The 12836-nt window shown below is 36.5% G+C and overlaps 1 protein-coding gene across 2 annotated transcripts in view; it reads left to right on the forward strand.

Annotated features, from left to right (window-relative positions):
• The window catches only part of LOC145673984 (ribonuclease H1-like), a 51333-nt gene that overhangs the window by 14509 nt on the left and 23988 nt on the right, over window positions 1-12836 (forward strand). For both annotated transcript variants that reach the window (XM_081743811.1, XM_081743814.1), the window contains exons 3-4: window positions 2373-2945; window positions 5338-5429. In XM_081743811.1, the coding sequence (XP_081599937.1) occupies window positions 2373-2945; window positions 5338-5429 (665 nt within the window). The remainder of the gene's footprint in view (window positions 1-2372; window positions 2946-5337; window positions 5430-12836) is intronic.

Genomic DNA, 12836 nt, shown 5'->3' on the forward strand with positions numbered 1-12836 from the left:
ACCACGTGAATTGGGAATTGTTGTTGGGAGTTCTAACAAAGATAGGATTTGGAATGGAAAGATAGAAGACTCATAAGAAACTTATACATGAACCAGCAAGTAAGTGTTAGGATATGGGAAGAACTGACGGAAGAGAGTGCAATTGGAAGGGGAGTTCGACAAGGATGCTGCCTCTCGCCAACACTATTTAATGTCTATCTAGAAGAGATAGTGAAAAAGAGCCTACATGATGATGATGGCATTTCGGTAGGAGGTAGAATGATTAGATGCTTAAGATTTGCAGACGATATGGCCCTTGTTGCAGAATCTGAAAAGAAAATCAATAAAATGTTAGAAAAAATGAGAAGGGGCTTTGAAGAATATGGGATGAAAATAAATGTTAGAAAGACAAAAGCCATGGTGATTGGAACAAAGGGGTCTGTGTCAAATATAAAAGTAGGAGGGGAGAAAATAGAACAAGTGAATAGTTTTCGATACCTGGGTAGTGTTCTTAGTAATGACATGAAATGCGAACGTGAAATAAAAGCAAGGATAGGAATGGCGAAAGAAGCCTTTAAAAGAAAGAAAAGTCTGTTTTGTGGGACCTTGAACAAAGAGTTGAGAAAAAGACTCATAAAATGCTTCGTGTGGAGTGTTGTGCTGTATGGGGCGGAAACGTGGACATTGCGTAAGGGTGACGAAAATCGACTGGAAGCCTTCGAAATGTGGGTGTGGAGAAGAATGGAAGGAGCTAGTTGGGTCGAGCGGAAAACGAATGAGAGAGTGTTAGAAATGTTGGGTGAGAAAAGAACACTTTTAGATATTATTAGGAAGAGGAAGAGAAACTGGTTGGGACATTGCCTAAGAAGAGATTGTATCATGAGGGACGTCCTAGAGGGTATGGTGGCGGGAAAGAGAGGGAGGGGGCGAAGGAGACTACAATTAATGGATGATATTAAAACAGAAAGATCATACGCGAAGACGAAAAGTTTAGCGGAGGACCGTGGAGCATGGAAGCTTCTCAGCTGCGGCAAGTGACCTGCCAATAAAGGCAGAATACCTATGATGATTGATTTCAGAGTTTCCACGAGCTGTAGATGATACGGCTTCATGACGAAACGTTTCTGCAACATTCACATAATAGTTTTGTGGAAAACCGTGTTCTCGGCTTGCTCAGTTCGTAGACTTTTGAGAACCCCTCGTACATTGCGCACATGCTCCACTGTTTCTCCTACTGAAGAATGGCCGATCGATTTGTCCTTACAAATGCAACCAGTTTCTTCACGTCACATACTGCTTTCTTATTGACTTTTCAAAAGGTGGAACAACCCCAAATCTTGTATGAAAATTCCTATACCATAGACTTATATAAAAATTGAGAATTCATAGCCCTTTCAGCTGTCCAGTAGTAGCCACTTTGCTCACTTTGACAAAACTGCCTCGTGGTGGACGACAGTGCAACTGCGACTCAGCAATTGATAGGAAAAAAGAACTTCCTATCTGTGAAAGTACCTTCCAAAAACACACACACACACACAAAGAGAAAAAAATCAATGAAAGCTCATACATTTAGGATGACAAATGAACATAATCGCGAACATTGTTTTGACCCACGCTGTATGTGGAGCGTAAGGAAAATCGTGTGCAGTTATTTCCATTGTCTTATCTAGTTGTGATAGAAGCTTCTGGTTTTTCTTCTCTTCAAAATTTAAACTTACATTTAGTATTGTAACTAATATCAGGCCGTATACGATGCGTCGTGATTTTTTTGGCGTTTCCTTTTTTAAATTTCAAATCTCGTCTCGCACAGTCATTTCTACATTATCAGTTAAAACAAAACCAAGAAATGAACTGACATCCTCTGCTCCTCTGGTCTGACAATCGTAACGTAATGCAGTAAACCTTCACATCTGCTCCTCCGACACCCCGCTTGTTGCTTTTAATTCACATAAACATAACAGCAGCAACTCTACAAAACAAATGCATTAACTAGAGGTTTCTTTAGGTTAGATGGTTAGCATAGGCACAGAGACCCGGGTCTGATTTTCGGTGTGGCCTTTGTAGTTTGGATCCCAATTCAAACTGTAGATCTATATCCCGTATAGCCTTGTCGCTGAAGAAAAACGTTAAACTCCTAGTCAACCTACCCACTAAATGCATTAAATCGTCAAATGGGTTATACAATTACTTCACCAAGGAAAATAATTGAAGAAAAGAAAATACTTGCGTATATTTTACAGGAAAGATTAAAATTGTTAATTTGTGACTGCTCATAACGTCTTTGTTTTGTTTTTAGCATGGCTTTAACACAACTACATAAATGTGTATGAGGTGTGGATTTTGCAGGATACATAGTATTTCGTTAATTAATCTGAACGTTATTTTTATTACAGGGCCGAGTGTAAAGTTCAAGTGGATGGTTTTAACGGAGCAAAGTTCCGAAAATTCCCTACAGAAGCAGAAGCATGGGCGTTTGTTAACCAACTGTCACCATCAAAACAGCCCAACACAAGTGATCAGATAGGAGTGTTCGCTGGTACCAGCAATGGATCACTAAATGTGCAGGAAGAAATAAGGAATTTAAAGTTTACCGTAGAAACTTTGCAAAAAAGCGTAAATGCATTTGTGAATCAAAAGAAAAATGAAATAGAGAGTTTGAGTCGAAGAATTGAGTCTCTTGAAGCGCGAGTGGCATCTGGTTCGGGAAATAGTAATAATTCCTTGCAGCAAGCTGCAGGAAGTAGATCGTTCAGTACATATAGCGACCAAGGCAAAAGGAAAACAAACTGTGATAGCGGTGCTAACTCAACAAAACTAATTAAGACTGAACCACTAGACAGCTGTCCACCTTTTCGATTAGATGAGGAGGGATATGTAATAGTGTATACAGATGGAGCTTGTGAAGCCAATGGCCAAAAGGGTGCAAAGGCAGGAATTGGTGTGTGGTTCGCAGACGGCCATCCTTTGTAAGTTGTACAATGTTATTCTTAAGAGTTATGCGGAGGATTAATATAATGAAAAATAATGACATATTTCATAATCCTCAAATAAAAATTTTGGTAAATTTTTGGTAAGTTAAATCGAAGTGTCTAGTATTTACATGCTTAAATACCAGGAATTGTAAAAACTAGTGATCTTACTCATGAGTCCAAGTTTAAGTCTTAACAGTGTCCTATGTATGAGGTCTGTTTGCAAAATATCCGGACTTGATCTATTATGCGGGTTCTGGGATAAATCGGAGTAGGTTGATTATTTATTTATTTTTTATTTTATTTTATTTTATTTTATTTTATTTATTTATTTTTTTTTTTTTAAGTATATCTTTGTCTTTGCAGGTAGTTAGCTGTAAGAACTAAGGAACATGGAGTAACAAATGAATGAAATTTCTGGGAAAAAAAAAAAGTCAAAAATACTTCGAATGCTTCGTCAGTTGTACGGAATGAAATCTATCTCACGCGCAAGTAGTTTTGGGTGGCACAAAAAATTCAAAGAGAGTGCAGGGAAGTGGGAGATGATCGCAGAAGCGGAAATCCTTCAATAAACAGAACTGACGTTAACGTGGAACTAATATGGAATATAATGTATGGTAATTGTTGGCTGACTGTTCGAATGATCGCCAGCCATCTAAGCATGAAAAAGAACAATGTTTGGAAGTTCATTAAAGTTCTAGGCATACAAACTATTGTGCAAAAATAATACTACGGCTCCTAGTTTGTGATAGTAGGTGTCTTAGGAATTATCCCAGGTCTCCAAACGGAACTAGACTTGCTTCATAGAGTCAGCATTGGTGATGAGACATGGGAATTTGAATGACTCAGAATTCAAGCGTTAGAGCTGTCAGTGTAAGTTCTCTTCGGTGCCGAGAGCGAGGAAGCAAGGCAGTCGAAGTTGTGTTGATCACGTTCTTCGAAATCGTGGCTCCTGCTTCACAACACACCAAGTCGCAATGCTCTCAATTGCTGGCCAAGAAGACCACCGATTTAGATCCCCCTATTGACCAGATCTCGCTCCCTGTGACCTTTTCTGTTTTCCAAGCTGATAGTGATTTTCAAAGAGACACACTTTCAAGGCATAGAGACCATCAACAAGGCCGTAACGAACGAGATTCGGAACATCTCAGTAAATCCTTCCAGTAGTGCATAGAGGAGTAGCAGAGACGGATGAAGAAGTATGTTAGAGTAAAGGGGAATTACTTTGAAGGCACCATGTAATTTGTAGTTTGTCATAGAAATAAATTAACATTGCTACCAGTCCAGTTATTTTCTACACAGACTTCATATTTAGAGTTAAACTTGTTTTTTCAGGATGGTAGGATGAAATTGCTGAGTAGATCGAATTGCCAGCGTTACTACTAATATTCATTTACTCAATGCCACAGCCTAATAAATAGTTGAAACGCATATTATTATTTTATTTAATGATTTTGACTAAGTTGTTCTTCCATCATACTGTTGTTAAAACTTCACAATTTAAAATTAAAATTAACTTAAAATTTCCATTTTCTTTCGATGAAATTTGAAAAGAGCACTATTATGGAAACAAAAAGTGCATGAGAAAAGTATCTACCTAGTTCTTCAGGAAAGTTTCTGCCATTCACCATCGTCTTGATAGAGTCTACTAACTTCAAATGTGATTAATAAAAGAGCTTACCTTTCAGTTTATAACTTCTTAACCCCTTCCACTACGATTTATTTTTTGAATTCTGATGATTGAAGTATAAGATATAAAAGTGTGTATTATAGATGGTTTATCATTATGTAACTTTCAAAACATCAGTATAGTAATCCTACGTGATGCTACAATAGTTTAAATTTTATGACGAGTGTAGCTTGTCATTGTGCGATTAAAGCACTGGGAGGCCATGACGAGCTAGACTCGTCATTTCAGTGCAAGGGGTTAAAGTAATTGAAAAGTTTATAAGAAGCGAGAAATTAACTACAACTCTGTAGATTATTCTTTTCTTTTATGAACATATTATGTACATGAAATACTGCTACAGTAACCATTATGCTTGTGTTTACACTACAGTATGGAACATTTTTAATTAGTTAAATTTCTGTTCATGTGTGTAATTGTTAAGAGTCTAAGATTGAAAAATTGTTTTAACATTTACGATATTTCCAGCGAGACTTACGCCCTTTGAATTAGATAAAAAGGTGATTATTGCATTGTAGCGATGCATAAGTGATTATTTCATCCGTATGTTTGTTTCAGTTTGCGTATTCATTTTTAAACATGTTTACGTTGGTTCTTTACATAGCTTTTTCATAGTCCAATCAACAGCGTTAGTGTTAAACTAAATGAAAAATTTAAGCCTGTAGAGTAAGTAAACTAAGTTTATCATATATTTCTTTCAAGGAACGCCTCAGAACCAGTGCGAGGTCGACCTACTAATAATACTGCCGAAATTCAAGCTGCTACCTATGCTATCGAGCTTGCCAGTGCAGCAGGTAATATCGTTTCTGTTTTGTTTTCTGTGCTTTCCAAATCTATAGTGTTGTACGCTACTCCACATAATTTAAGCAGCTAGAGAGAACGTGGTATAGGGGAGGTGTGGTGCAGATCTAAGACTTGTATGAGATTTTTACTAACAGAAAGAAGCACAGATAGTGCGAGTGTCCTTATCACGTGAGTAGGATTTTAGCAACCAAGGTGAACAGTTTGTGCCTTCTTACAACACTATACCCTAGTATGGTCTCAGTCTGCAAACAGTGAAGTGGTGGTTCGTAGGGGAGATATCAAGTGTAGACTCCTTGAAATGAATCGTAAACACTATTTAGGTGAAATTGACCGAGGTCAAATAAGTGGACGACTGGAAACAGGTCGATCTCAAATGGAAGCGACACGTGAATTCAATGTGGATAAATATGTCATATCAGGTTTGTGCTATCAACTCCAAAATAGTCCTACTGGCAGTAGACATCATAGAAGTGGCCGTCCAAGGACATTAGCGGCTGATGACCGGTTTCTCACTCACTGTAGACGTAATCGTCAAGCATCATTGTCTCAATTGACATATGATTTGTTTCATACTACGGAACAACGTGTTAGTGAGAAACTGTTCGTATGTAGCTCAACAAGGCAGTACTGTGTGCCAGGAAGCTTGTGCTGTCTCAGTGAAATGGGAGCACAAATTTGTGCGATACACGTGGTGTTAGGAACACGATAACAGGAGAGAAAACCAGTGAGCACTAATGATATAAAACCAGTGAGCACTGGTAATATTCTCTGATGAATCTTGATATTTGGCCTCTTATCTGATTCCGATCTGATATTCGTATGGAGAGAACCAGAAACACAATATCATCCTAACTTCATTGTGGAAAGCCACACTTTGGAGGCGGTATCTTAATGGAGTGAGTGGGATGGGATGATGCTAGATAGGAAAACGGACCTCCATGTGGAACATGACAATTGAACGGCACAACGTTATGGAGATGAAATCCTCCATACACGTGTTCAAAATTTTTCATGGAGCATTTAATCTGGAGTTCAGTGTTATGGGTGATAACGCACTTTTTGTGTCTGATTGTCTGGAGACAAAAACAATACACGTATTGAATGTCTTGCGGATCTTAATCTAATCGAGCATATTTGGGATGCTCTTGGGTGATGTATAGCGCAACGCAATCTACCACCATGACCAATTTCTGAACTGGGAGCAACCCTGTTAGAAGAATGCCTCGATCTTTTTCAAAACTTGATAAACAGTCTGATCCACAACATAGAGGTCAGATGTTGTGCCTGTGTGTCTGGGCGAGATGTCTATATTCGATATTGACAAGCAGTGCTCTTTTATATTCCAGCTTTACATGTAGAGTTGTATCGTGATTCTGAACTTTGTAGTGGCCATCCTGTACACCATATCTTTAATAGTGTTGTTCATTTGTGTTGCATTGTGCGTTTTTATTGTGCTTTTTCATTCGGGTTGCTTAAGTTACGTGGAGTAGTGTATAATAATAATAATGTTAAATTTAAAAATAAATGCAGGGCAGTTAAGTCTCACGTGATAACGTGCATTTCAGTGATGAAAATAATGACATAATTTGAAAATGTTCTTCAGACATGACTTATATAACAGAAATTTCAACAAGATGACTCGTAGTTCTGAAATCTGGGCTCATTACGTGATGGACACATGCTACTTTGAGTTATTGATTATACTGTCGGGGAAAATTATCTGACTACTCTGAGTCTGGAGACAACTTCCAGTATGCATAAAGTCAATAATTTTGAATGCCCATTCTTGTGAATATATATATATATATATAGATAGATAGATAGATAGATAGATAGATACACTCCCCTGACAATTCAAAGTACCCCTTTAGACTCTAGTGCCCACATTTGCAGATACCAATAGTGAACAGCAGATCCATACACTCTTGCCCTATCAAATTCTGACGTTACATACTCTTTTATTGTTTTTGATTGTGACAGTATGTTTCCCTTGAAGTGAGCTCGATCTTGCCTTTTGCTAGTCATATAATCTAATATTACCTTGCAATTTGATTTACTTCGAATGCACTTATAGCGCCTCATAAGTTTGCTATAGGAGTTGAAGCCACGATTGTAATAGTCTTCATACATGTTCTCCGGTATGTTATCATCAATATCTTGTAATATACTGGCTGTCGTCATTTTGGGTGAAGAATGTTCGTACTCACGTTCAGTTGAATGTTTCCGTTGCTCTGGAAATGAAGATCTTGTACTGCTTCTGTTGCTCTGCCTGTCCTTCGAAATCACTATACCTATCCAGTGTATCTTTATGCATTTCTGCATCATCTCCAATTGCACTTGTGAATTATTATGCTTTATAACGTATTCACGCACTCCATATCCTCGACTTCGATTACGTTTGAGTATTCACCACGTCGCAACTTTGCCTCTAACAGTTTGACAACATTCATGGGATTAATTCGCCTCATGATACCGATGTATACTCTTTACACTCAAACCCACAGCCGAACACTCCAAAAGAAGGCCTCCTACTCCAGCTATACTATACACACAATTAGAGTGAGTACAGCTACAACATGGTACCATCGAATAGCGCTAGCAAACAACAGCTGCGTTTTACATGGGAATGACTTATACCACAGTTTTTGGGATGAGCAATTTTTAATCTAAACCTATTTTCGTGCAGCTCTCAGCGTTCGAGGTCACGCACATCCCATATTAGATTTAGCATCTAGATCTTTGTCAATTATCTCACTGATCTTAGTACTGATTACTTTTTTTTTCCGTAATTGATTAAAATGCATGCCTTATTTTGTATGTATCTATCTCCTTAATTTACTTATATCTAGAGACGAAACTTTTTCGCAGCAATTTTGATATTTCGTTGCATTAATTGTCACAATTTTCCATTTATTTTTTTAAAATATAGCACAAGTTTTCTTTAAAAAATTGTGGTACTTGTAAACTGAATTTTTGGTAGTAAGATGTATCTAATACAAATATGAGAACGTACGTTGATTAGGTGCACATTCTAGCTAAAGTATTCACTGAAATATAGAAATTAATACCAAAATTTAAACTCTTCCTCTAACATCATCCATAGTTAAAAGATAACACGCAGCAAGACATTACCAATTCTTCTTTTAAGTTTGTTCTCCTGTCAGTAACAATCATATTACACTTAGAAAAGAATCTCTCGACATCAACACTCGAGAGTGGCAACCATATTGAACGTAACGAGCTAACAGCAAAAGACTTGTGGTTAACTTTTAAACTGTTTAACAATGATACAATGTCAACTTCCTTATTTTCACTGTTAAAAACTTGAATAACTTTTCTTTTAAATTCATGCTAAGCACCCAACAGTTCATGAACATTTTCATCACAAAACACAGTCAACGATTTAAACAACAGTTCAGTTTTGTTGATGTCTACATCTTTATAAAGTGAAACAGTTTCTGAATCAAATAACTCGCAGTTTTTCGTAAACTCTCCACACAAAATTGTCGTCACTTGCTTGCGTGTAAATTTGCAGCTTCATCAATACTTTTGACACTCAGGTTTTCAACTTTACTTCAACTTCAGCCTGGTGAGAAGCACTACGCTTTTTAATTAACTCTGCAGTAGCAAACTCAAATTTTCCTATGAGCTAGCTTAAATTTATTTCACAAGTTTTTCGTTTTCCCGACAATAAGGTGAGCATAAGAGTGACTGGACCCTTCTATTTCCTTAATCAGTTGATCAACGGCATTTCCATCCAATAACAAATGCGGTTCGCATTTGAATCTCAGACTTGCCTTTTTGTTACTGCAAAAATTTTCTAGTCACTGACTTGCATGAGATGATGAGCTTTAAATTCTTTTGAAAAATTCTTCTAATTTGGAAAAAATTTCACTTACATACGAAACAGCCTCAAACCAACTTTCCCACCTCAATAAAACTGGCTCAGGAAACAAAGGCAGAAGATTCCCTGGGATAGTAGTGTCTGTTTCCGGTAAGCACTTTTAACCTTTCTTGAGTTATGAAACAGCTTTTGTTTGGATAACCAAAGCATTTAACTCTTTCAGTTCTTTTTGAAAAACATCACCAACTAAATTAAATTTGTGAGCCTAACAAGTAATGTGAAGCAAGTGTTCACCAATCAGAACTTAAATGCAGTGGAACATTTCACCATGTATCTCGCAAAGTCCGACACAAACGCCTACCACAGTTTCATATTTAATGTCGTATTCCTGTAGTGTAGAAAGCACAGCTTGTGAGCGAGTTGTACTTTTTGCAGCCTTAAACACTACACGATAACATAAATTTATCTTGCTCGATCTTCCCCTCAACTGTTTTGCAGAGAACCGCAAGGATTCAGCACCTTGCACTGTCTGTTGTCTCGTCACATATTATGACCACAGGCTTGTCCAAAATGGCTTCTTTAATTTCAGCACAAATACTGTGGCTTACTTCCTGAACATATTTTTTCCTCAATACCTTTTGCATAGGGGAGTTCTCCAATGCCTGGAACTGCAATAAAAATTAAAACCCAGCATTAATTTTCTAGTCTAATTAACAAAATAATCGAAAGTAAAATAGTATAAAAAGAATAAAGAAAGTAAACAAATTCTGTTAGAGCAAGAAAAGGTCGTAAATGTCAAAAGAACCAAAATTATTTCCTTTCACAAAAAAATAGAAATTGCCCAGGTAATAATTTCATGGCAGCTGTGTCGTAAATCTACAAACCCTGAAGGTAAGTGTAGATGTAATGAAGCATACTGTGTATGTGGAACGGAAGTTGACGTAACATAACCTAACCTAACCATTATCTTTGTACTTGCAAAAAAGGAGAAAAAATATAAAAACATATTTAATGTCTGGATACCGAGATCAGAACACTGATTTTATTATCCCTTTTTATTTCCCTAGGGCCATTATGTAAGTATTTTCTTTCTTCCTTTCTTTTTTTCTTTTTTAAAAAGTAATTCCTAATCAAACAAGATAATTTATGTGCCAATTTTGGTTGAAATTGTTGCAGACGTTGCAGAGTTATTCTATTATTTTGAGTATACATGTCACCCCACCCCATTAGACTAACATCTATTTTATTTTATTTATATTAGATGATAAAAAATGAAATCGAATTTTAGATAATAAGAACAATTTTCATTAAATGTATAATTAATTGCTTACTTGATATTTTTTCGTCCAGTCTCGAAATTCAGGATTATCGGCCTATTCCAACGAAATATTGGTTCTCATAAACATTTCGGTTGTACCTAAAATAAATTCGCGATGTTTATCTTGCATTTCCTTTTGTGTGTTCATTGTAGATTCAATGCTCTGCTGCTATTTAAATGGCAGCCCTAATTCCGCACCAGTTTTCTTCTTTGTGTGTTCCTTAGACTTAGAATGTTTTATTATTGTGTCTTTTCTTTTCCACTCCACTCTCACATTACAATACTTTCAAAGCAAAAAATTTGATTCGTCAGTATATAAACCTTCATTTTTAAACTTTTCGACCCTCCATTTAACTGATATTTCTTTACTCCTTCTCATTTTCGCATTCTAGGTAGTTTCGAACTTACAACACAACTGCGTGGGTGGGTGGGTGGTTTGGCGTCTTTCCCGGCTGGTCTTGGTAACACACAAAAAGGTGTGGAAAATCCCAGAAAGTGACATTATGCCATGCAAGCTGACGGATTTTTATGGAGAACTTAATTTAACTCATGTACGTTTTCGGTAAAATGTAACGACTTTAAGTTAAATAACATTGGAAATACACTTTTTAGTTATTATTAGCAATAATTAGCAAGAATTCCACTCTTTCGTTTTCATTCGCATTTATCGCAAGTAATGCCGAATTTCTCAAAAATTCCCGATGATATAAACGCGATTTCTGGCTCTGAAACGAAAACTTGGAGGTTTCTTGAAATATAAACGCATTTTTAAACGTTTCGCACATATCGCATTAACGAAAATGTTTCGTCTCTACTTATATCTAACAATTTCACATTCCGAAAAACTTTGCACACATTCTTTTAACTTTACATTCGTGTTTTGAACAGCCTAGACCTATTGTAACACACCTTTTTCCATTCATATTCAAGAGTTTTATTTTCTATAATATTTGAATCTACTTCATTCATTCTTCTTCGAGTTCTTCATTTTCTAATTTTAATATCCTTATGTCTTCCTGTAAAATAGTTATAATCTGTAGTAAACTATCAGAATAGCCATCAGATGTATCCATGTTAACTGGGCCGCCATATTGTTTGCATGTTGGACGGCAAAACCTTCTTTTGCACTTCGCGAGCGCGAGTAATCGCACCACTACTACTAGACGCCCTATTTCTGGAAGTAGTTATATCACGCACTTCGTGGATCTCGTGATGCGGAAAGATTCTGGTAACTTCCTTTTAGAGACAACTTTCCTTGGCGAAATGCATTCAAACTTTGTTCATCGTTTATCCAGTGTCGCCATGTTACATATAACAAACAATTGTTCATGACATACAACTAAATTCAAATGGCAAATTCCTTACCAAAAACTCATTACCTGCTTTTAAACTTATGGTTTTGACTCCAACAATGTATGGTCAAAAAGTTATTCGATCTTCGTACGAGTGGCTTCTCTAGTAAACAGAGCCACAAAATAAGTGGTTGAAACTGTGCAGGAAAACTAACATATGTAATCAACGAAGAAAATGTTTCTCTTATGTCCTTAAAAATTAGTTGAAAATCCGTCAATTACTCTTTGAATAATTCTTGAGAGATATAAAATTAAACTATCTTACCTAGAGGCTACATGTTTTATTCCTCTTCGAAATCAATTTGTATTCCCTTTATTACGTTAGCTTGAAATTACTGCGAACTTCCGGCCAAATACAGTTTCAGACAGCAGGCGAATGCGAAGTTCCCTAAATTTTATTTAATTCATCTTATTTTTAAATGCCTCAAATTCACATCAAAACTGTAATAGAATATTTCTTTTTCCTTCAACTGCAAATACTAAAATGTGCGTGTTCTTGAATGTCTGATGCACAGTGATTTCACTATTGCCAGGTATTATTTTCGTACTGATACTTAGAATTTTTGTCCCAAATCACAAGTTTGTATAATTGTGCACACTGATATTCCTAGAAACTTCAAGAGAACGTCAGCTCAAATAGTTTTTAAGATATATGTATGTGGAATAATTGGAGTAGGAAATAAAAAAAAAAAAAAAAAAAAAAAACTTGTGAGAGTATTGGATATAATAATGAGTTGAAGCTCTGAGTGACTAATCAATGCCCAGTCCAAACCGCTTAAACTACAAACTCCAAATTTTGACTATAAAATTTGTAATGGAATGCATCGCTAAAGAAAGAAGTTTGGAAATTCGACGGGAAAGAGAGTGGTTTTGCGTCTCGCTT

The sequence above is a fragment of the Thermobia domestica genome, chromosome 2, assembly GCF_964235325.1.
Source record: "Thermobia domestica chromosome 2, izTheDome1.hap1.1, whole genome shotgun sequence".
Classification (NCBI taxonomy): domain Eukaryota; kingdom Metazoa; phylum Arthropoda; class Insecta; order Zygentoma; family Lepismatidae; genus Thermobia; species Thermobia domestica.